This window comes from Micropterus dolomieu, linkage group LG01, assembly GCF_021292245.1.
Source record: "Micropterus dolomieu isolate WLL.071019.BEF.003 ecotype Adirondacks linkage group LG01, ASM2129224v1, whole genome shotgun sequence".
In the NCBI taxonomy this organism is placed as follows: domain Eukaryota; kingdom Metazoa; phylum Chordata; class Actinopteri; order Centrarchiformes; family Centrarchidae; genus Micropterus; species Micropterus dolomieu.
Window position 1 is genome coordinate 11,025,302 of NC_060150.1, and position 25,861 is coordinate 11,051,162.

The window sequence follows — 25,861 nt, forward strand, 5'->3', positions numbered from 1 at the left end:
AATCCTGCATTACAGTGAAAGTGCATGACTCCCCTCCTCCACATTATTGTTGTGGCCTACTTTGCTCCTACTCATGTGTGCATAACCCTTTATTCAGCCCGACTACCCCCCATGCCCCCAACCATCCCTCACACATCCCTTACACACAGTCACGTGCCACTGACGCTGTTACCACGGCTACAGGGGGAAGACTTGCCAGCAAAGCCCCCTTTTTGCCAGTTCCCCAAAGCCCACCACTAGAGTGGCGGGGGCAGATAACGTCTCAGCCAATCCTGATTTAAGACAGGGCGGAGAGCACCCCAGGGTGTTGGGTCCCCTCCGTCACCGCTGCCGTGGCATCTGTAGGGTCACGGCGGGAGCACAGCCTAAGGCGACCCAGCAACCCAGTGCCAGCCATAACATTGGCCCTGTGTGTATTTCTGATGGTATCATTTTGATTGGATGCCGACCCTTGAGTCAGTGATGGTTGTTACTGTATGGCTGATTGCCATGTGGTGTTTTTTCCTGAAATACCCGATTCCTCCCAACGCTGGAATTACACTCAAGTAATTAACTGGCAAAGGTAAATTAAATTCATGAATAAATAAACTGGATGAGCACAAAACTGATCAGCGATGACGAGAGCGTGTTCCAAAATTAAATAATAAGGTATTATCAGCAACTGCATGAATGAGTCTCAGGGAAAAAAAGAGCTGCACAAACACGTTGATCACAAACCGCAGGGGGCTTTTTGCCGTTTGCGTTTTTTTTTTTTATTTGGCGTGCTCAAGATAAATAAAACCTGATGATGACATTCCATTCCACAATGCAAAGCAGAGGCATCAATGTGATACATGACTTAGAAGGAGCATTCCTCTCTATATAAAGCTGATGTAGAATGTCTCTGTGGGTCTATAAAAGTATCGAGCCATGGCACGCCAAGAATGTTGTTTTTCTTTTCTCGGGTCTTCTTCTTGTTCGTGATGTTGTTATTGTTGTTGTTATTGTGGGTTTTCCACCCTAACCCCCACCCCCACCACCACCACCCCTTTGTACACCCCTTCCGCCAGACATTTACACACGCACATTCAGCCCTGCTCGGATGCCTCAGGAGATATTTTCTTCAATGAAATCATGAACTCAGTTCATGCAGCGTTACATGAGAGATCTGCGTGTGTCTGTGCATGAGGAGTAGGTGTATGTCAGGTGGAGACAGGCAGGTAGACAGCGGAAGGGGAGGCGGTTTTGATGTGCAGCAGACACTCGCAAACGCAAAGGTGAGCCCTCAGCAAGATCTGCGTGCCGAGGACAGGAGGAGCAAGACGACGCCAGACGAGACAGAGAGTTGAAAGAGTGAATGAACACAGACTCTGCGTGTCGCTGCTGAGAAGACAGGGATGGAAGGAAAAGAGGAGAGACGAGGAGAGGAGGAGTAGGAGGAGGAGGAGGGAAGGGGGTTGCCCTGACACAACATGTGGAGCTGCTACTACATCAGGCACTCATGTGTAAGAGTCGAGTGGTTTCTACCCAGCAACTCACCCTCTCACCCCCCTGCGTCACACTCACATACACATACACACTCACGCCATGACCTCCCCCTCTTTGCCAGCAAACGGCTCTTGCCAAATGGCAGCTCATGGTGCAATGCAAGCACCAACTGGGGGTCTGCGCAAGGCAAGCATGTGTGAGTGTGTGTGCACACTTTATTTGTGTGTATGTGTGTGTGTGAGTGTAAGATAGGCTGAGGGGTGGCGAAGGGAAGTAGCAAGGGGAACTTGTTTTTGGCATGTTCATATACTGTGAACTAATGAGCACTAACGAAAAAGGTACTCATGCATACGCAAACACTGCACATGCACACGTAAATATATGAACACATGCATGCAAACAGCGTTGGCACGCAGCAGCGATGAGCAACTATTTTGTGCACACCAAGTGTAAAACACACAGTCTAAAAAGAGAGTGGTGTGTTTGGAGGCGATGGAGTCAAGCTGTGCTCAGATTGAAGTTTTCGGCAGTAGGACTACAGACTGCTGCACTGTGACCCAGTAAGAAACAAGGCCAGTGTGTTACTGGGTCTCACACATACTGTGAAGCTGTCACACACACCTTCTGACACAGACACACTCAAACAGAGAGGCAAACATGCCAGCAGCAAAAGATACACATTTGAGGAGCTTAATAAAAGGCATACACAAAAAAAGACATCTTACAACTGAAGATTCATGCAAAGACACTCACACGGCATGTGGCTCATGCATACTGCATAGTTCATTTACTGTTTCATCATTAGCATATTACGGTCACATGCATCTTACTACTTAAACGGATTCACAGCATTTGTGTTTACTCCAGTTTATGATGTTCACTCATGCACAGTAGCCCAAGACATGCACACACACATAAAAACGCATTTAATACAGAGAGGTGAGGTCAGTAGTTGAGAGGATAGGGAGATATCGCCAGTAGCTAGCTGTAAATTACCGTCATATTTCTAAATGCCTGCTTCTGGGTGTTTGTGTGCGTGTGCGTGTGCGTGTGCAATCGCCTGTGTGTTTGCGTAGGCAGCAAGCTCCTGGCATTAAGGCAGATGATACACTGGTGTTTTGATGTTGCCGTGTGTGGGGGAGTCGACACAAGAGGTTGAGGGCTGCTTTTAACATGGGTGGGAAGATTTATTCTTTTGTGTCAACATCTTCAGCACAACATACACACATCTATGCAAAATAGATTGATAGACAGACAGATACAGACATAGACGTTGTAAATACATTAATATATACATGAGTCAAGGAGTGAAAACATTGAAGGTAATTGGCGTCAAAACAAAGTGGAAAAAAGAGGAAAAGACGAAAAAAACAGACGATGGGAGACTGCTAGAAAACAGGAACAACAAAGCGAGAGAGACACAGACAGTGCAAGTCTCCTGAGTTTTTTCCCTCTCTCTCCGTGCTGATTGGGGTCAGTTCTCTGCCATTAACCAAGTGTAGACAGGGGAGGGCCAGAGCAGCCAGTCAGCCTCTCTGCTTTTATGGGGCTGCCTGATAATAAGGACTGGTGCCTTGGAGGAATGCTGCAGAAGGAATGTGCTGTTAACATGTCTGTGCTCCTGAACACTGTTTTTATGAATATGTATCTTATTATCAAACCAACCTGGACAGAAGCCCCACGTTCCCCGGGTTTGAAATCTACCAGAAGCTTCTCCCCCGAGTCTCTTCAACCTGACCTCCCTATCTGCTTTCTAACACACTCAATGGTGGGAAAATACTAGAGCAGGCAGACTCTTTACCTTATGCTATGTGTAGGCTTTGCCAAAGCAAAATGTGAAATGTGTTAGCCCTGGACAAGTAACTTGAGAGAAGTTGGAAAAAAACAACGTCCACTACAAGTGCACTTATAAATACCCACAAGGAGAGCAGAGCGGCATCAGTTGATTTAGAAAGGCCACAACCGCAGGCATTTCTGACATGTGCAGTTAAACAAAGACCTAATGAAAAAACATTATCACGTCAGCAATAAAGATAAAGATAGAGAGAGACACAGAAAGACATACATCTAAACAGACCTGACTGTTTATAGCCTACATATAAAAATAGAAATGTTCGAGGAGGAGGCGAATGAACAAACTGAGAAATAGCCAGGGTTTGTGAATTAGACTGTGTGTGTGACATTTGTGTAAAGTCCCGAGTCTATTTTGTGCATGTGCTGGACTGTCAGCTCTTTCTCCTCATTGATGTGCCGGTCCATAAACACTCGGCCGTGACTCAGGCTCCCCAGTGGGCCGCGGAGCAGTGGCTGATGGGTAGATGATCTGAGCCACACAGCTGCCGCCGCTCAAGGTGAGCCGCCCAGGGCGCATAAATCTGCATGGCTAATGAGGAGCCGCCGCAAAGGGCCCACTTATAACCATTACACAACGTTTGTGGTGTGTGTGAGTGTGTGAGAGAGAGAGATACACACAGACAGAGGAAGTGCAAAAAACAACAGAATATTTGTTTTGAATGTATAAAATATAGCAGGGGTCACTCTATTCCCCTCTTTTGCACTGCATAAGTGGGTATAATATTCATATTATGAAATCTCAAACATTAAAGATGGGGTCTTTATACAATAAAGCCACAACATAAAATACTACTTTTATGAAATTGATTTTTGTACACATTTGTCACATCTTTATTGTTTTTGAGCACAGAAGTGGTTGAAAAATGTGCTTTGAGTTAAAAATGGTCGATGTCCGATTAATGGGTTGGGACGCTGTGATGGAAGGGATTCGGCTGACAAAAAGAGCTATTAGCCTGCTGGCATGGTGCGCTGCAGCGATAAACACGCCCACTTGAGCATTTGCTCACGTGTATTTTCTCCTCCATCGGTGATCATAAACCGTGTGTGTTTGTGCACCTCGCAACCACAGCTACTGCATATTCCAGCCTGTTGTCAGTGATGAACGACTCTCTGAAACACCCTCTGTAAGTCAGATGAGATATCCCCGTGTGATCGATTGCCTACGCCTGTATCTTCTCCTAATATGACCGATTGCTTATTCCTTCTAAATATCCTCTTATCCTTGTATCCGCACAGGGTCGGAATTCTGCTTCCGCAATTTCACCAGTCCCTCCGGCATGATCGACTCCCCGGGGTTCCCAGATAAATACCCTCATAATCTGGAGTGCTCTTACATGATCATCGCCCCGCCCCACATGGACATCACCCTCACCTTCCTGACCTTTGACCTTGAGAACGATCCCCTGCTGGTGGGAGAGGGCGACTGCAAGTACGACTGGCTGGACGTGTGGGACGGGCTGCCGCAAGGTGAGGGCACACACACACACACGAATGACACACATGCTGAGGTTGAAATTACTCAACCCGACACAAGCATACACACATTGGATAGGATCCTTATACACTCACTTATTAAGGAGCATGGAAACCCACATGCTTAGAAAATCAATGTTTCTGGGAAGAACACACACCCTGTCTTCTCAGCAGCGACACACACACTGCGTCCATATCCAGGTTCAGAACTCACACAGACTCATGCAATCCTCTCACAGAAATTTACATATCAGTCTTCAATTTCCTGAGCAGCCATCGCTTTCTTTGATGTAAGCTGCCTTGCCTTACATTCCTTCACATTATATAGAGGAAACATTATTTCGCACGGGGAGCTATAAGTGCCTCAACACCCCTAAGGAGCAGCCCTTTCCCATGCCCCTCTTCCCACTCCATAATAACACCCTTCATCACCCCCTTCCTATCCTCAATGTCCTCCCTCCTTATCATCTAGCGCTTCCTTCCTCCACCCGGGCGAGTAAAAGTGACGGCCACGATGAGTATCTGTTTGTATCCAATAGGAGGTGCCGAGTGTTTGCGAAAGTAGCCTATCAGCCAAGATCAGGAAGTGGCGAGGAAAAACCATTTGAGGATGTTATCAAGGGCTTTGATTGTGACCGCCAGTTAGTTGCTGTAGTGATGAAAACCCAATACCAGTGGTGAGTGGTTCACTTCCCACCTCTCTCTTGCTGACTTTCTTTCCATCTCATTTTCGCTCCCTGTTTTTTTGAAATAGGAAGCAGAGAACTGAGGATTTGCTCTAATTATTCTATTTTCAGTTGCTAAAAAGGGATCCAAGTGGATTTAAAATTCCAATTATAGCCTTGAATTTGGGAGCTTTGATAGCTGAAAACAATTTATACCATTTAAAGTTGAGAATTAGGAGGAAATTAAAGTGTAACCCAGTTCCAGTGCGCGGAGTCCTCAGGCATGAAAGAGGGATGGGAGACAAGACGGAAGGGTGAAGAATTTGGTGTCTGGTGAGGGAACTACTCTTGTAATCCTTGCTGGTGAGTGTGTGTGTGTATGTGTGTGTGTGTGTGTGTGTGTGTGTGTGTGTGTGTGCAGCTTGCATTAAGGCAGGGATTCCAATCCCCCTGCTGGGCCCTGGCTGAGACATACATGGCAGATGGAGGGATGGACAGGAGAGAAAAGGGAGAGAGAGGAAGGATGGGAGGAAGAAATATGGGGGGATCATGCTGCGACTCATTAGACAACACTTACTGAAGCAGCGTGGCCACTCAAAACCTGTCTTTGCAGATGCTGCAAGACAAAGTATTTCACGTTTTTGCTTGTAGCAAAAACCATTATATTGTAAAAGTAACAATCTAATACAACTGTTTATTTTAAATAAAAGCACAACTGTTTGTTTCAAATGGATTTTATTGCAATGTCACCCTGAAAGCTACTTAAAAATTAAACTATTCAAAGTATTGACCAACATAAGGCAAATCGATTTGTTTTATGTGTATGTGTCTGCAGTGGCTCCTCTGATCGGCCGGTACTGTGGGACAAAGATCCCTCCAGAGATCCAGTCGTCTTCCGGCCTGCTGTCCCTCTCCTTCCACACCGACATGGCCGTGGCCAAAGACGGCTTCTCTGCCCGATACAACATGACACACAAAGAAGTCAGCGACTGTGAGTGCGAGATAACTTTTAGCGAGTGTGTTTTTGTGTGTTCAAATGCTCTCCGTGTAGGTTTGTTTGCCTGTTTTTATTCCCACCTCTATTTTCACTCTTTCAACAGTTTCATCTCTGCTGACACTCGTCTTTCTTTCTTCATCGTTTTCTCCTCTTACCCTCTTGATCTTTTCTGCTTTGCCTGCTTTAATGCTATTTCAATCTTGAAGCTCTCTCTCGGCCCTCTCAGCCTATTTTGTTCTCTCCTAAGAGAGCATGATTTCTCAGAAGCAGACTCATACTATTTTCTTTTAGAATATAAATTAACTTCACCTCAATTTACCTCTGCTCACCTGTTGGGCTGCTTTCTGTCTCCCTTTGCCCTTTCTCTGTCTGAATTTACATTTTTGCCTCTGTCTTCAAGCTCTATAATACGCTGCTTAAATCTTCCTCTACTTTCCTAGTTCCTCTTTTCCGTCTACCTTTCTCATTTTCCATCTCCTCTGTAAAGCCGCGTCAACACATACACAGTTAACGCTTTCTCCATCTCCCTCCTCTTCCCGTCCCATTCTCCAATCAGCGTTCCACTGCAGCATGGCGCTCGGTATGGAGTCAGGGAAGATCAGCGACGATCAGATCGCCGCTTCAACATCGTTCTACGACAATCGTTGGTTGCCACGCCAGGCCCGCCTCAACAATGACGACAACGCCTGGACGCCTTCTGAGGACAGCAACAGGGAGTATATACAGGTCAGGTTATAAGATGTTCATCTACACGATCCTTTTCGTATCATACAACACCTGCATTTCTCAGAGATCACATGTTTCTGCCTGGATTTGCCGAAGAAGTTTCCTTTTCTTGGCCTCAGGTGTTCAGAGCAGTAACAAAGTAGCTTTATGACCTTTAAATACAGAAGTTTCAATCACTGTGTGACGTAGGAATTGGCAATAGAAAATAGGCAATTTTAAGATCAAGATCTTTTTCGTGTACATTAACTTAAAGTGCCTTACTTTCTCTTGCTGAGGAAAATAAGCATAGAGGGTGATACTAGTATAGAGGAGAAGATGCAGCAGGCATCTCGTATACAGTGAGGATATACAGAAGGACACACACACACACACACACACTGAAAAGAAATGGAGGAACTGTGAACTGATGATAAGGAAGTGATTTTGCGCTCTCAATCTTTCCTGTCTCAAACACACACTGGCCCATGCGTATGCATACGTAGACACACACAAGTAAAGAAGACAGCGGCAAGAAGCCCGTGATTGATGACAGTGCTCTTCAGGAATGCATCCGAACACTACGCCATTGATCTTTGCCTCCAGCCTTCCTCCCCTTACACACTCACACACGACAATGCAGAGATACACACACACACACCACCTAAGCTGCCTCAGCAGTAAGCCACAGTTGGTGTCCATCCCCTGCTGTCTGTGTGACAGATAAACATAGCAGCTGGTCTGTCTCTGTTATCTACATCAGCTCTGAGCACCATAAATCCTAATTCTCTTACTCTATTCTATTCTGATCCTAGTTTTCAATGATTTCTTTTTTGCTCCTTCTACCAGGTTGACCTTCACTTCCTGAAGGTTTTGACGGGCATCTCCACACAGGGGGCCATTTCCAAGGAGACGCAGAAGTCCTACTACGTCACCACCTTTAAACTGGAGGTCAGCACCAATGGCGAGGACTGGATGGTCTACCGGCATGGCAAGAACCACAAGGTAGGCTTTTATATGCACACACATTCACGTACATAGTGTACATTAAAACACATAGTGTAGTCAGAAAATGACCTAACTAGTCCCTGTAAGTGGCACACATTAAGATTAATATACTATACACAGAGACAAAGTGATAGAAATAGAGCCTCTAGGAGTAGAAAACTCACTAAACCAGGAGATGAACTTGCAGTACAAGGCCCTCCTTTCTCTAACCTTTATACTACCATCATGATATCTTTAACAACAACAGAGGCTGTTGTGTGTGTCCAAGAGCCATATCAATAGATGCAGCATTCCTGAAGTAGTCGTTCCCCTTCCACGACTGTTTATGAACCTGAGTCATGACCCCAGTCATGGGGTAGAGAAAGAGGGAATGGGAGGGAGGAAGAGATAGAGATAGAGAGAGGAGGAGGAACTGACAAACAAGAACAATGGAGTCCTCTATGTGCCCTTATCTGGGCTTGCTATTCATCATCTCTCTCACACCAATGCACACACGTAAACACACCAGGTGTGGACTGGTGTGGACTGGGCACGTTTATGAGGTTCATTGCAGCATTATTTTCCAAAGTGGTGGTGTTTAGTGCTTCGATCGAGCCTCATCGTATCCATCTTTGTGTGTAAGGTGAGGGTGTATATGAATGTACTGTACATACAGTGCAGGTTGTTGTTGTGATGGTGTCCTACAGTAAGCCCGTCTCCACGGGATTTGAATTATGTCCCTTTATGTTTTTGTTTATTATGTCCTGGGTTAAGGTCACTGTGGATTTCAAGCAGTAGAATAGAGAGCAGCAAGGGTTAATCCACACACACTTACCCACATGGACTGGGGCCCCCCTTCTGTGCGTGCCAGTGATTGGTTGGGGTGGGGCCAGTGGGTGGTATTTGATGTGGAGATTATTGAGCGAAACGCGGATTTGACTTAAAAAATCAACATCTGTGCAATTTATTTGAACCCCCCAGATGCCCCCCAATCCTTCCACATACACACACGTGCAAACTCCTCAACCCCCCTTTAAATAACCGCTGGCTGATCTCTCTGTCTGGGGATCTGTGCGCAAACGTATATGATGTGTGCCTGTCTGTCTGTACCGTGTAATCTGAGTCCACTAATCTGTCTGAGCAGAAAAACTGTTCAGACACTTTTCAGACATGGGCTTAGACAGATGCATCGACATGCATTTAGGAGAGATACAGCCGTATGAGTGGTCACTTTGAACATTTTAAAATTGGTTATCTTTTCAGCTTTTTGAATGCACCAAGTCCAGCAGGAAAATGAAATATCAATAAAAGATAGCCGATTTGTGAAATAGTATGGTTTCTAAAGACAAAAAGGCTGTAGTGAGAGTGGAACATTTAGACTTTTAACAGTGAATCCAAGTCCTCACATTCGACTCGGTCTTAACTGAAGCCAACCAAAGAGTTTGTGATTATTCCTCAAAACAAAGTTGAAACCAGTAAATAAAGCCTGCTACCACAAATGAACCGTACATTATATATAATGTATTTAGACATGATTAAGTATCATCTGTTTTTGATGATTGTAAAGAGATGACAGCTAGGACATTTACTTTTATGTGGGATTTTTATGTGGGATTTAAGGATTTATTGTGCATTCACATTTTCTGATGTATAATAGAGGCAAGGTTTCTCAGATTACGTTGGATAAAACTTTCTCTTTGTATTTTTTCCGAACACATACAGTAATGGATGGATGGGATTCAGAAGTAATGCTTTTGACAAATGGCACACTGAAGCACAATTTGCGGTCATGATCTCATGCCTGACTTATAATTTTAATGCTGGAAGTTCACTGTACCCATCACTCTCCCCGTCAGTCAGGTTCTCCTGTGGTCCCCGTGGGCTGCAGTTGAATCTTCCGTGACTGCTAATCCACCAGTCATGTCGTACAAACTCCCAGTTAGCCCGTCCTAAGCCCCCCAAAGAGCACTTAAGTGGTTGAAGCTCAAATCTCGTCAGGGGGTCCTGTAATGACTGGGATTTGGTTCTTTTAATTGTCATTTAACAGTGAGCTTCAAGCTAATGTGGCTTTGAAAAAGTGCATGTGTCAGTGGTGTACAATAAGTCTGTGTTTGTGGAAGGTTGAGCCATGAGTGTATCTTGTGCATCAGATATGAATCACCCATGAATAAAAGAATTGGCTTGGCAGTACCTCACTGTGTTTGTTAGTGGGAGAGAGCGCGCTGCCATTTATTGTCAAGATTTGTGTCCTTATTTGCTGTAACAAAGACCGAAGGCTTTAATGCCAATAGAGATTATTTGATGGAAAGAGAGGCAGAGAGAAAGAGAATGGGAAAAGCTGAAAAATTGTGGGAAATAGTACTTTTTTTGTAAAGAAATGAAAGAGGCAAAGAAAAACACCAGCGCTGCAGATTGCTATCACCTCAGTCACACCAGCAAACAGGCTTTGTGCATGTGTGTCTGTGTTTGTGTGCATGCCAACACATTTTCAGTTTGACACCCATGTGACTTGTTAATTCTAAATCACACTATTCACATATGCACATCATTACTTGATTAGACGCTAGCACACTTAGGAATTGCATATTTCTCTATCACACACACACACACGCAAATAGATACAAACACACAATTACTTTCTTCTAGGGGTAACATAGACACACCCAAACATATTAACATTAAAGACGCATATTGTCATCAGTCTGTGAGGAAAATCCCATCAGCCCCAGTGATAACCAAGCATTGTGTTACTGAAAAGCACACACACATACGCAAAGTAACAAGGGAGAGAGATAAAACAGCCCACTCAGCATAACAGCCTGCTCCCCCATCACACTGTGTCACACATCCTCATATAGACACACATTAGCTTCGTCTCATTCTTAAAGCTAATAAATAATATCAGTGTAATTCTGCATATGGTCACAAAGTTAAAGATTCACACACATACATGCAAACAGACAGAGTCAAACACAGCTGGTAACATTGGTACAAAGTGGGAGACTTAAGTGGTGTAAGACAATTTCCAAGGATCACTGCTTCAACCTTAGAACACACACACATACCGCCAGCCCCTCTTAGGGCCAGTAGTGGAGAGCGGCCAGCTGGAACCAGTTCCTTCTGTCAACATCTTCATACCGAGAACGAGGCAGGGAGAGAACGTCTGGAGCAGAGAAAGAGACAGAGGGAATAACTAGAGCAAGGAGACAGGGATGACGAGTGTAATGGACAGAAAAAGAGAGTTGGATCGAGGGAACAACACGGGGATGAAAAACCGTCCGGTAAACGTATAATGTCTTGTGCAGAACTCGCCACATCTCCCTGTGGTGCCATCAGCTTGAAGGAAAACACTGGCAGAGGAAGGATACATGTGACAAAAACACAGAATGGAGAGCGAAAGAGAGAGATGGGAAATGAATCAAGCTCTGATGTGTTCATCTATCCACGCCTCATTTTCCACCGAACAAATGTTCTTCTGTCTGTTTAGGATGAACACTAGCTTCTTTTCACACTACTTGCTGATCCAGAGGTTAGATCTTTAGAGAGGTTGTTTACTATAATACATGCATGCACGCCTTTCACAGTGACCTCTTTCTCCAGAGAGGTCATCAATAGTTAAATACCCACAGTGCCTCTGTCCCGCCAATGTCCACCACACAAACGAGTCTGGTCGCATGCTGCTGCCTGTGAGTGTCTGTGTGTGTGTGTGTGTGTGTGTGTGTGTGTGTGTGTGTGTGAGTGTGTGTGTGAGTGTGTGTGTGAGTGTGAGTGTGAGTGTGAGTGTGAGCGTGTGTGTGTGTGTGTGTGTGTGTGTGTGTGTGTAAGGGGGGGCTTTAGACTACGAGCAGGGCTTCGTTATATTTTCATGACTCTCCACACTAGGAGACACAACATGACAACGTTAATAATTCAGCTCACCTCGCCTGCATGTCACGTGAGGGGCGGGGCTCACATAGACATACCCAAGCAAAAAAAAACACGCTTGTCGTCAGGCAGAATACAGAGGTGGCCCGGTCAACAAACTGGTAGCCTTGTCTGTCTACAATAAGAACCTACATTTCACTTCATGCCTGGTGGTCATTCTTAGTCAAAAAGTGCCCCACGTTATCAACAAGTTGGTCAATGACCAACCATATGCTTCCTAAGGCCGTTGACCTTTAACCTTGAAAGTAATAGGCCAGGGATCAAATGAGTGACCTTTCATGTACCCTGACAATAGATGGGAGGAAATGGAGGACACAGAAGAAGCTTAGAGCTGACTGACAGTTTCTCATTGTCTCTGTTCCTTCTCTTTCTCTTGTCTAGGTTTGTTCTTACATCCAAAAGAAAAATGGAAAGGGCCTCTGGAGAGCTGGTTCTTATTGAACAAATTGTTCTTTTTGTGTCAGTAATGTTGGCCGTGTTCTCCGCTTTTATCTGAAGATGAGAACAAAGAGAAGCAGCCGGCAGTATTGTAATGCGCCAGCTAATGGCCTTTTAGTCGTGACATCTCGTACGATTGAAGACGTTTCTGGGAAGCTGTAGTGGACAAATAGTTTACAGGCATTTCTGAACTTTCCACTTTTGAAACTAAACTGTTTTGGGGCCTTATAATGTCCTGTTTACACACAGTGACATTGCTTTATTGATAAAGAAAATCGAACTTCTTGGTCAGATTATGTATTGACACTTAACTTTAAATAGTGAAAGCAATTCATTCAAGTATCAAGTATTTCCTGCTTCAGAGATGAATCTGTTCGTTGTTCTTTCCTTCCTACTTGCCACCACTCCCTGCCTCCTCTTCCACATTCCTCATATTCATATTCCTCATTCAGTTATATCTGCTGCCCTCCATTCAACCTTTTCTTCTCCTCTCCTCTCTCGCTCCCTCCCACCTCCACCCCTCTCTTCATCTGTTTTTAACTATCCTTCTGAGGACTCTTTCTCCCTGCAGTCATTTTCTCTTTTTCCTGTCCTCTCTGTCTTTCCTCCCCGTTGCTCTTTGTTTCGCAGAAAGAATATCTGGGAGCGGTAAAGATGGGTCGGTTATATGTGAGGCATCTTGTCTTTGTGTGAGCATGCGTGGGTGTTTACATAACCCCCATAAGAGCCCACATCCACTGTTTGGCCTCTTAGGTAAACATAACTGCTGTCTATTCCTCAAACCAGCAGCAGATCCAGCGGAGATAGACCTGCTTATCTGTTCAAACACTCACGCTGCTTTGTATAACCAGTGTCAGCTCCGCTTGATTAAATCAGGCCATGCCCAAAACCAAATAAAACCCCTCGAGTAGGATTTTGAAGTCATATCACTTATATTCCCACTGGTTACAGAATTTCTGGAATATCATATAATTTTTTGAGGCATGTGTCAGACAGGGGATTTTACAAATGGGTCACTTTAAAACCAATATGGCAGAATAATATTTTTAACTATGACTGAAACCAGGCTTTTTATCACTCATAATGAAAAACATATTTAAAACAAGAGGGAATCAATTTTTTTAGGGCTGTGGAACCGTGCTGAGGTTTGATCATCCTGTGCTTAGATTAGATTAGATTAATTTTTTTTTTAGAAATCTTTAATCTTTAATTCAGCTGCTTGTAGTATTTGGTTTTCCATCTTTCCATTGTGTGTAGTGGCCGTGATGTCAGTCAGCGTGGTTTTGCTCATATTTGTCGGTCAACAGCGGCTCTTCTATCAGTTGGCCCGATCAACCACAGACAGATGGAGTGAATGACACTTAACAGTCACTCAGTCGGTTAGTCCCTCTGCTTATCTAAGTGTGTAGGGTGCTGTTGTGTGTGTGTTGTGTGTGGGTTCCTGTGGTTTCCTGCGTCTTTTGTGTGTGTGGTTTCAGTTTGTAGCCACCAACAAGAGGAATGAAAGGCAATAGGGGTGAGAGAGGAAGTGTGCAGAGATATCAACTGTAGGGTTTTGAAGAAGAAATTTAAGGAGAAAAACCTTCATCGCATCTCACATTGAGATGAAGCTATTTAGAGACATAACGACAGACTGAGAGTGCTGGGGGTTAGTTTGTAAACTCCCTGTTTGTAATTATTTATAATTACAAACTGGGAGTCATGGACTGGGGAAACTTGTTTGTCACAAAAAGGAAAGAAGGGAAGACTCATGTAAGATAAGATAAGAAATACTTTTATTGTCCACAAAGGGAAATTTATTTTGCACCCTATGTCCGTTCTGCAGCTTCACAAAAACAACACTGAATTAACAACAAAATAGTCATGTCCATCCTTGAATGTTCCCATCCTACGCCCTCGAGCATCATGGGATGCTTTTCTGCCCAAAATAGGAAGTAACTTGACCACCCTGGTTACATTTGCCCTCCGACCCCTACTGCCCCACCCCGCCGCTTAAGAGCAAATGGAAGGAAGGGTGTGTTCATAGAGAATGTTGATGCTTTGGGCTGGACACCTCAGGAAGTTAATTTCACTCACATCCTGCCCACCTGGAGAGACTTCCTGCGTCTAAAGGCCAATCATGTTTGGTTGTGTCAGGTCATATCTCCCACAGCTCTCCATGGCCACCAGCATAGGGGTGTATGGCAGTTGAGTGAGCAGCGTGTGTGTGTGTGTGAGCATGGAGGAGAGAGAGATACCCTCATCCGTCGTCGGGCTTTCCCAGCCTCCCAGCACCCGAACCTTTGACCCCAAAACACATCGACAGCTGGGCTGGTGACATTGGATCCGTGTTTGGGTTGTCTCTGCTTTGTCCAGCCTGCCACTCTGTGTGTATGTGTGTGAAGCCAAGTGAAACCGTGCACTGTGGATAAGTGTAGAGTAAGAGATACAGTGTGTGTGTGTGAGAAAGAGAGAGATAAGAGAGTGCTAGCACTGATACCAGCATGTCTCCTCCTGACAATAACCAACCTTTGTTTGTCTTCTATTTGTCTTTGTTCTCCCAGATTTTCCACGCCAACACTGACCCAGCTGAGGTGGTTCTGAACCGGGTCCCCCAGCCTGTTTTGGCCCGGTTTGTTCGTATCCGACCACAGACCTGGAGGAACGGCATCGCCCTGCGCTTCGAGCTCTACGGATGCCAGATTACAGGTGCGTGGGCGTGTGTATCGTGAGGTTAGATCTGTCTGACCTCTTTTTTTTTGTTGCCTAAGAAAGTTGACTTTGCCGGTATCATCGTACAGTTTGACTGAACATAAACAACAACTTTTGAGCTCAGGTTATTGTTCAAAGGCAATTCAATAGAAGCGATGAGGGAGAAGAGAAAGTTATTTGTTCACTCTTTTGTCCTCTTTGGTTATTTAGGGATTTGAACCAGCAGTGGTGTGGTCAGCAGCCTGCCTGTTCTGTTGGTTTGCAACGTAAAACAACTTAAATATAATTCCTTTAAACAAAGATCAACTTTAAAGACATCTGAACATCAGCAAAAAATAACCTCCTAAACCATAAATACAAGGAACACATAAACTCACTGACATGCTCACTCACGCATAAATTGTATGCATTGTATTTAGTCTCTCTCCCACACTGCTATCTTTTAAACATAGCAAGCCTCAGGCTAATTAGAGGAAACTTTTAGTCTGTTCTTCCTTCCAGAGGCACCACCAGTGTCACTTCCCTGTCTTGACGCTCTCCCACTTCTCCGTGCTCGCTGTCTCTGTCTCCCCCGACGCCGCCTCTTTTTTCCTCATAGTTTTAGATACTTCTTTTTTTTGGATGCGTCCTCTTTGCTCTGTGAGCTCCTCTATGTGGAGAAATGAGTACCAATCAATCATTCATGGCTCCCTGTTCGCTCTTACATCAGAAACTGTGATTCGCTTCAGCCTCAACAGCTGCTATTGAAATAACTGTTAGCTCTTACAGTACAGGTACATCCACACACACACACACACACATGCAGTTTCTAAATATAGCAGATGACCTCAAAAGCAGGCACACACTTTGAAATGTACACAGACACACACATATACACTTCCAGTGCCTTTTATTTATTATTTACATCTCCTGCTTTTGCAGTGACATAACAGCATGAAACTTTGATCTGTGTTCTCTTAAACCGTCAGCACAACTAACATCTCCCCATCTCCCTTCCTCCTGCCCTTTCTGTCTTCTTCCGTGTCTCTCAAGCTCTCCCCACCTCTCACCACCCTCACCCACCACCCCTAGTCTCTCGCTCATCCTACTCTATCCTTCCCTCTCCCACTGTTTCTCTCTGTAGGAGTCTCATCTCCACATCTTCTCCTCCCAGTTTCCCCAAGCCGTCATCTTCAGCTCTGAGTGTCTTTCTCTCGCTTGTTTCCACTCTGTAATTCTCTGCCTCCCAACTTCTCATATTATACCTTTCTTATCCCCTTAATCCTCATTTCTCCCTCTCACACACTCCCTAAGCAAGTTACTTTCAATGCTACTCTCCCATCCATATCTGAATGAGTTATTTCCAAGTGCTTTTACGTGTACTTGGAAGTTTCCCTCAATCAGTGAATATACATAAAATGTGTGCAGCACAGTGAACACACAAGCTATTGTATAGACTATAAAGATACAATACAGTGAAATAAGATATTGATATGTGAAGTGTATGGATGCCAAGCAGGGACATGTGCCTATTCAGCAGCAAAGTTAACATATGCTTTTATCTGACTAATGGAAGTCTAATTGCATATTCAACATGAAGCAATAGTGCTGCGCTACACATCTCTTTACGCTCCTCAGCCTCCCACCTCTCCCTCTCCTATTTGCTCCCGTCTAAACTCTTAATGCTTAGTGGCCAGTAGTGCAATCCTGTGGTGCAGCTTAACAGCTCCCAGGTGGGAATGTGTGTAACAGCATGAGAGTGTACGTTAGGTCATCATTGAAACTTCTCCATCAACCCTCCCGAGGTGAAGGTTAACATTACTATATCTCTGGCCTCTCTTCCACTCCAGATGCTCCGTGTTCAGACCTGCAGGGCCTGCTGTCCGGCCTGCTGCCCGATGCTCAGATCTCAGCCTCCTCCAGCAGGGATATGGTGTGGAATCCTGGGACCGCCCGTCTGGTGGCCAGTCGCTCCGGCTGGTTCCCCGCGCCTGCACAGCCCCTGGCTGGAGAGGAGTGGCTTCAGGTATAAGGGGATTTTAATTGCATTTATTGTACAATTTGACTGTATGTTTCCAGATTATATTACCATGCAAGCACCAACAATAAAATATGATGTTAATGCTTGTCTGCTCCTTGCAGATTGTACATTTTTCCTATATGTTAATGACGTGTGGTATTTTAACATGAATGAATCACTCTAACATTAAATTACATGCATTAATATAATAGTATACTTGAGTATAAAAGATTAATAGCAGAGTAGCCTGGGTGGGTGCCAAGAAGAGTAACAGTTTACAGCTAAAGGGGATAAAAATAAATAACTAAATAAAATGTATCTACTGGAACCTATAGTGCATTTTATATTATCTGCTAAATATGCAAGACAAAAGCAACTGTCTAGTCATGTTGTCAATTTTTCAGGAAGTTACTTAACATGTCACAATTATACATATATGCAACATGTAGTACCTTTAAGTGCTTAAGTACATATTGTCATGCCATAAACATAACCATGTGTTGTTTTGTGTAAAGTACATTAATCACCATGCATTCCATAAATTTAATCTCTACAGGTGGATCTAGGTGTGCCTAAGACGGTGCGCGGGGTGATCACCCAGGGAGCGAGGGGAGGAGACGCAGGAAGTGGGGCGACCACAGATAACCGGGCATTTGTCAGGAAGTACAAAGTGGCATACAGCCTGAATGGGAAAGAGTGGAATTTCATCATGGACAGCAAGATTAGCCTGCCCAAGGTGGGTGAGGAAGGAGGATAGATGTGAAAATGTTTTGTTTGTGTGTTTGCAAAGAATTCAGTAACCTCCCCCTAACAGACAAACAGTCAAGATGACTTTGCGCTTTTGTAATTGTGTATTTTGGACAGATTTTTGAGGGGAACACACACTACGACACCCCAGAGCTACGTCATTTTGAAGAGATAGTGGCCCAGTACATCAGGCTGTATCCAGAGAGGTGGTCTCCAGCGGGGATCGGGATGCGAGTGGAGATACTGGGCTGTGACCTTCCAGGTAGGACATTCTGCTGTTGCTTATATGGCAGGGAGTCATTTTAATATATGATAATTTGCTCTCTATATTATTCCAGGCTGAATTATTTGCCCCACACTGTAATGAACTCCAGTGATCTAACCAGAACTGAATGGACCTTGAGGAAGGTTGCTCACCAGAAAAGGGAAGGCTCACATTAGATATGCATGAGAGTCATTAGAACCTGCCAGAGGTGAAAAGAGACACCCAGTGTTGGCTGAGGAAGGGAAAGTGATAGCACAGTGAGAGCTTGACCCTGAAAGGTTGTGATTTTGATTTGTTTCTGAGATTGTTTCCCCTGGAAAATATGAGTTAGGCTCTCTCTAAGCCTCTACAACTACAAGTGTTAGCATCAGCAGGGATTGGACAGGGTTCAGTTTAAAGGAATGTGTCCCCAAAGACCGAGAGAGAGCACTGGTGTGTTCACTTTCCAGCATGGTCTGTTATCCAGATGTGAGGTAGTGCTGGAGAACCACATCCACCAGCACTCGCTCACACATGGACTCTCATAGACTGTTTACCACTCCCTCTGTGCCTGTACAGGATGACCGGGCTGTAGAGCACAACATGCTCAGCACTTACATACACACTTTGGCACACATGGACAGACTTACGCACAACATAAACCACAGAACAAGAGACTTGTATACTCTCCAGACTCCTTACAGTACATTCACAAATCATTGTAATCCCACCACTATAAATACAAGTTAGGCTATCCATTCATTGGGGTGATTTGTGAGAGTTTGTGTGCTTGCATACATATAATGAATAATATAAAGTTCTGTGTGTTAAGTGTGTGTCTCTTGTGCTCTGTCAAAGTTATGAAACCACAACAATGTAAAAAAAGGTATGTGTTTGTAATTCGGTTAGAATCAGGAAGCAATAAAGCATAAATCTCTGCCATAGAATACAACTTAATTTACATGCAGTACATGGAAGCATTTACTTATACCTGGTAACTGGTCACTTTTTTCCCACACACCGCAGAGGAAATTATGTGTTTTGCATTTACTGTTTGATTGACAAGTGACCCGTGGGAAGTGCAGTGCAGAAACACGACAACAATGAACCGCAACCCCGGAGATGAAAACAAAATGAAAAAGCAAGAACCTCAGGGTCAGGGAGTACTACTTTTTGCAGAGGGGTAATTTTTATCAGATGGAGTGGAGGTTTTTTGGGGGGAAAGGTGGCACAGAAAACTGCTGTTGAGGGTCACACATTGTTCACAAGCATCCAAAACTCAGCAGAAATCATGGACTACTGCTGGCATCCTGTAAATCATTCACTTCCCATTACACTCAAACTATTCACTTTCTTCTTCTTTGTTCTGTCTTCAGTTAAGCCCCTTTTTTGAACTTATTCTCATTTATATGAATCACACAGATATTTCTTTACTCCAAATCGTGCCTAGTTCAGTTTGAACATAGCAGCAGCTACCACAGTGAGGCTGAATAAGGTCTCTCTCCCATTCCTACACATGGTTGCAGTTCTTTCTTTTCCCACCCTGAGGCTCAGTGCGTGGGCCCATAAATGTTTTTGTTCTTTTTTTTGTCACCGTGCCTGCTCTCCTTTCCTCTCCTCCCCCTCCTCCTCTGTTACTCATCACTCGCACCTCTTTTCCATGCTCACTCACTGCTGTTGGTCCTGACTCCTTCTGTTTCCCACTGTTGATGTGCAGCCGTCTCACACACACACACACACACACACACACACACACACACACACACACACAGCCTCTACAGTGACAGTTTTTTTCTAGCATACTGTACATGCTCCAAAAAATGAAAAATGTATGAGCTCATGAAGGAGATTTTAGAGACTGATCAGTAGAAAAAATGCAAAATATCATCTCTGCCTTTTTCCAGGAAGGATCATTTTAGACTTAGCAGCACTGAATTGTAGAGCTCACACATGCACGTACACACCTGTAATGTAAACCGCAGGTGTCTCTGCTTCCCACTGGCTTTCTGCTTCCTTCAAAATCTCAGTGCGTATGGTAGAGCTCACTATAAAATGATGACAGTCATAATTTGGTGCTATACTTATTTTGGCTGTTCACATAAGCTCTTTATGTCCCTGTCCTCATAGAAGCCCATTCTTTAGGAAAGCTTCCGTGTGTGTGTGTGTGGATGAACCTTGGTCTGAGCCCTTAACCACACCCAATAGAATATCAAACAATGGCTACTTGTCCTTCTCATCATATTTTTTGGGAGTGTGTGTGTGTGTGTGTGAATTGGCCTGCATGTATATCCATTCATCGGTGTGTGTGTGTGTGTGTGTGTGTGTGTGTGTGTGCCTAGGACTGCCAAGCAGAGATTTACAGAAAAGCTTTCTACATAATTGAAGAATTTTTTTTCTTTCTCTGACATATTGCTGAGTCAGAATCTTTGGGAGTGAGCATTGCCTTTTATGTGGACACCCTGTGTATGTGTGTGTGTTTTTGGTGTCTGCGTGTGTTGAAACACAAGGATTCAAAAGCATTTATCTGTGCACGTCCATGTGTATTTTTGTGAGCATGTGTGTATGCATGCGCAGCTGCGATGTGTATTTGTACGTGTGAGTGTGCATCTGCATTATCTATGCCAGCATTTCCCCTGGGTGCATTTCTAAGTGTTGGTGTCTCATCCCGTGCATGATGATGACTTGCATCATCACCTGCAGCAGTAGACACATTATGTAAGACAACACTCTGCTGCGGAGGGACTTTTCCTGCATTGCAAGGCCCTCTGCTGCGCATGTACAGTAGGCCTGCCAATGCAAACATGGGCCTCCTCACGCAGCTCTGTGACATAGTCCTCACACACATCAAGGACAGGGCTTGGGGCAAGGTAGGCAGCTCACATACGTTCACACACATTCGCTCGCATTAACTTACACACCCACACAAACGCACAGGTCGGTCCCATTCCCATTGCCCCCGACACTCCTGTCACACCCCAGAAAGGTCAGCACATTTACACTGTGACAAGGCCTGACCTTTGAAAGCACAGAGTGCTCAGGAGCTGGGTAGAATCTTAATGGACTAGGCTGTGTGTTTTGTGTTTATGTGTGTTTAGTTGTACACACACATGGGAGCGCGTGTGTTGCTGGCGTCCAAGTAATGTGCAGGCGCTCGGTTTATTTTAACGCCTGGTCCCAAGACTTAACTGGAGGACTCAAAGGTTAGACTGGAATAAAAAGGAAAACTCAAAAAGGGAAAATAAACAAGAAGAGTGTGCACAGAGACAGAATAAGGAAGAGATGGGGAACAAGAGATGGTTTTGCATTTGGAATTTAGAAGGAAAAGAGGTTTGAGGATGAGGGCTGCTCTCCTTGCCTTACTTTTTCAGTAGGCCGGCAGCGATAGAAGAGTCTCATTAGTTAGTTAATGACAGGCATAAAGGACGTGACATTAACGCTGGGTTAATGTCAGAAGCTGTCGCCAACTGTGGCCAGCCCTTTCATGTGTGCCATTTCTCCAGCTGGGGCGCCGTCGTGCTCATTTCCACGGGAAGTTCCTCTAAGCGGATCAATTGTGTATCATGCTGCGTTTGTTGCCCTTAGTGACTTTCATAGTCTTTAAATGGTAATGGTAATCGTGCAAGAAGACCATTAGGAGGCTCTAATACTACTGTTTTAAACAGTCTACGATATTGCGAGTTCAGCAGAGTGATGTGTGGTGATGAATCTATGTGACTTTTGTTCTTTTTTAGATCTTTGCATGGCTGCTGTGTTTCTTTTCCAACTGATGAGCACACATGAGATCATCAGGCATCCAAGCCTCAGAGTTGTTTGGATAGGCTTGAGAGGCATGAGATATGTCAGGGAAAGCTAGCCAAACGATATGAAATATAATATGCCTATGAATCCGCTCAGAGTTCATTAATGTCAGTTAAATAAGAAAAAGAAGCTGGTTTATCTGTATCTGTAAAAAAAATAAGTGCGATATGTTTGAATGTAGTGCAGTGAAATGTGACAAAAACAACAAATCACTGTGTAAACATGTGTTGTTAATGACTTTTTGCAACAGACAGAAATTGAGGGAAGAACGGCGTGCAGTGTTCATTCACATGATAAATTTTAATCTTCGGTTGAGATGTGACCCAAACCTCTGTGTAAACTCCCATAACACACCAGTGTTGACGCATCTGCTCCTAATAACACAGAGCTTTCTCCCACTTCACATTCCAACTGCAGTCTGCTCAACATGTGCCTGTTTGTGCGCACATGTGATGCATTTTAATGAGCAAATTGTTGCCGTATTTATGCCTTAGTGTGTTGTTTCTCTTTCTTTGTGATGTATGTCTGCTTAAACCGATGTTATGGACAGAAAAAAATCCTACACTTTCCGTTCGTTCTCCCTTAGCTCATACATGCACATGAAAACAGAGTGCGAGATGGAGTGTGTGTGCTCTGTATCCTACCTGACAGCCAGTGAGTAGTCCCAGAGTGTGATCATGCTGTCCAAGGTCGAGGGGAGATTGTTAGACTCAGCCATCCATCAGCCTTAGCCCAGGCGTTCTGTATGTACGTGAGTGTGTGTGACTATGCATGTGTGCCCCATGCATCTGTGTGTCTGCATATTTGAGTCAGCGTGTGTGTTAGACAGATACTGACGCCTGAGCACCAGACACAACATCATGGGGCTCCCCTCGGGTGCTCTGGGGCTGTCTGTGCCTGCCTCTGCCTGTCTCTGACACTCTGGGTGGGATGGCCGAATGGAGACAGGAGACGAGAGATGGAGTTAGTTTTGGACAATGACCTCACATTCTCAATTATGAGAACAGCTTTAATTTACCTTTAATATACAGGATACTGAGCCATGCTGTTTATGTGCCGAATTACGGTTAAAATCGACTCGAAAAAGCAGTATAACTCTTCAATTTCCTGTTTAAAACGTGCTCTGACTGCTGTGAAAGTGAACCTGAACTGTTCTTTGTGAGGAACACGTTGGATTGCTCTCTGCTACAGCTTGCAATGAGAAAAGAGGGAATTTTACAGGGTATTACGCGCCAGACAATTTGTTGGCTGGGACCACTTGCCAGGCAACCAGTAGACCCTCCAGGAAGTTACTGGTCCCCGCCAAGAACAGTGAATTTTCAGTTTCACACTTTGGTTTTTGTGTGGATTAATCAAACAAGATATAACACGTAAATTATTGAGTTTTAGACAGGGTGTTAGGTAAATTTTATTTTACCTTTGACAAAGCAAGTCTAGCTATTTCCCCCTGCTTCAAGCCTTTATGCTAAGCTAAGCTAACCCGCTGTTGGTTGTATCATATTTAGTGTACAGACATGAAATACTATACTGTGCTATAAGTGCTATACAAATAAATCTGATTCAACAGCTTTCAAAATATAAAACTAGCTTACACTATACCTCATTACTAATACTTTCTGGTTCTCTCTGCCTTTGTTGCTCACCACTTCCTTTCACATGTGTACTTCCTGGCCCCCCCTGAGAAATTCAATATAAATAATCTCTTAAGCAAACACTGGGTGATTAATACATCCTCCTAGCAATAATCAAATGTCTGAGGATTGTTTCATACAACCCACATTTGACCTGTCGTATGTTTGTGTCTGTAGAAACCACCACACCGGCTGATACCGTCACACCAACTCTGCCTGCCGACATTGAAACCACCACTGTCCCCATTACGACTACAGGTGAGATTTGGGAACAAGGTATTTTACTTGAAAGCAAAAGAAATACTGTATTAATGGTGTTATTAGGAAGCTGTAATAACAAAGATGAAAGCCCTTCAAAGGGCTGTATGACATCATGTAGAGCAGCTGTGAATACTTCTTTATCTGAAATGATTGCGATTTCTCATGCCTTTGTGCCCTTTGGCTCTGGCTCATACTCTGTCTTTTCCCTCCTCCCTGTTCTTCACCTCTACAGTAGCCACCTCTCCTCCATCAGACAGTGTGTGTGACTTTGACCATGGCCTGTGTGGGTGGACGCACGACCCCATTGCCCCTCTCCTCTGGTCCCTGCACAGCCACGGTGAGTCTCCTCATCAGTCATGTGAAGATTCTGAATGAATCACCGCTGCTGTCCTGTTAGCAGAACGACTCAGAGCTGCTTCAGGGAGTTTACGTTTTTCTTCTGTGTAGAAAGCATTTGATGGACAGTGACCGGCAGGGGTTGTTTTGAAACTAGTTAAGCTAGTAGGTCTGGATGATTTTACAAAGCAACGCGGTTCACAGCTCAAATTTTACATTGTGTTTCTGTATCAGCTTCTGTCAACTGCAGATGATTACTGCAGAGCTTTTATGTATGCAGCTGCAAGGAGAATTTCATTTGGGCACAGAAAATTGCACAAGCTCAAATGCATTAAGTTTATTTTAGCAACTTCGGTGGGTCTAGACAAGACACTGTTTTCTATAATTAAATGGAGTTATTCTTCTTGTGCATCTTCATTGAGTCCTTTTTCAATTTGATTAAAATAATTCCTTAAATTGAAACCAGTCTAATTTAGCAGCAACATTGTCTGCCAGCCGTGCCACTCTTTCCGAGTGATTGGGAACGAAAATGAACCGAGGGAATCAGAGGGAAATAGACATCGCCGCTGTGTCAAGTGCATACAGCCTCGCATGTGACAAACACCAGCTTTCTGCTGGCTTGGCTCTGTGTGTCAAAATGCGTGACGTCTCAGCAGGAAAGGGTTAAGAGTGGGTTAAGAGGGGTTAAATGTGCAATGAGGTAACTTCTGTTATGAATTAGCGCCATATAAATAAAACAGAGAATTGAAATTGAAAGACCCAGTAGCTCCAATTAAGTTCAGAGCAGGAGATTCCAAAGACGAGCAGTTATTCCCAGCCGCCCGTCACTGCCCTTCCATTACCACAGGCACATCCCAGATGATGCAATGTAGACTTCCATCTACTTATACACTCCTTTAAGAAATAATTATTCACTTTCCTTTTATACATACCCGTGGATCAAAAATGCAGCTTTTGGCGTGTTATTAAAAGCTATAGAAGATCCTGCTGGGTTTAGGGAGGGTTTTTTTCATAGCGCTATTTATAATTTTCCATAGGCAGAGTAAGGGATTGTTATCCCAGCCTTGTTTTAAAATGCAATGCTTTTGAGCAAGTCTTCATAAAAGATTCAGCATTTCTGCAGCTGTAGAGAATTAAACAAGAGGTTCAGCTTGCCTCCTTTTTTGTCAAATTTGTGATGTCACCTGGGTCATGTTCAGCAGGGAAACAGATCTCACAGCAAAAAGGCAGAAATTCTCCTGAAGCGTGACCTATGTAGGTCAAAACCATCTTTGACAGGGGGCTTCAAAGTAGCTTCTTTCATTTCTTCTCCTTTCGGATGGATTGGAAAGGGTTGCTTAGATTAGTCAGGTCGTGGCTTTCATGTATTGAGTACCATTTCCAGGCGTTTTGACACGCCACACCAGCCTTTGATTTTCCTGCACATGTCAAAGGTCAGAAATCCCAGCCAACACGGGATCATTATTTCACTGCTATCAAATCACTTTTTAATCCTCTATAGAATTCCTTTTTCTCATGTGACCCAGAAACCATGAGCTCCTCACCTCTTGACCTCAGTCATGAAACCAGTAATTAGGCATAGAGGTGCAATAAGTCACCATAATCTGTATTATTTGGCTTAATATACCCGTGCTTGAAGAAATGTGC

At 44.1% G+C, this 25,861-nt stretch overlaps 1 protein-coding gene and 1 long non-coding RNA gene across 3 annotated transcripts in view; one reads left to right on the plus strand and one right to left on the minus strand.

Annotated features, from left to right (window-relative positions):
• The window catches only part of nrp2a (neuropilin 2a), a 59,309-nt gene that overhangs the window by 22,721 nt on the left and 10,727 nt on the right, over positions 1-25,861 (plus strand). For both annotated transcript variants that reach the window (XM_046056808.1, XM_046056818.1), the window contains exons 4-13: positions 4,558-4,788; positions 6,295-6,450; positions 7,013-7,182; positions 8,008-8,163; positions 15,051-15,195; positions 17,028-17,203; positions 17,754-17,933; positions 18,062-18,206; positions 23,795-23,875; positions 24,111-24,215. In XM_046056808.1, the coding sequence (XP_045912764.1) occupies positions 4,558-4,788; positions 6,295-6,450; positions 7,013-7,182; positions 8,008-8,163; positions 15,051-15,195; positions 17,028-17,203; positions 17,754-17,933; positions 18,062-18,206; positions 23,795-23,875; positions 24,111-24,215 (1,545 nt within the window). The remainder of the gene's footprint in view (positions 1-4,557; positions 4,789-6,294; positions 6,451-7,012; positions 7,183-8,007; positions 8,164-15,050; positions 15,196-17,027; positions 17,204-17,753; positions 17,934-18,061; positions 18,207-23,794; positions 23,876-24,110; positions 24,216-25,861) is intronic.
• Positions 16,071-22,903, minus strand: LOC123975372. The gene is made up of 2 exons (XR_006826042.1): positions 22,631-22,903; positions 16,071-17,183 (listed from the first exon to the last, which is right to left on the minus strand). It is a non-coding gene; the product is annotated as an uncharacterized LOC123975372 (long non-coding RNA).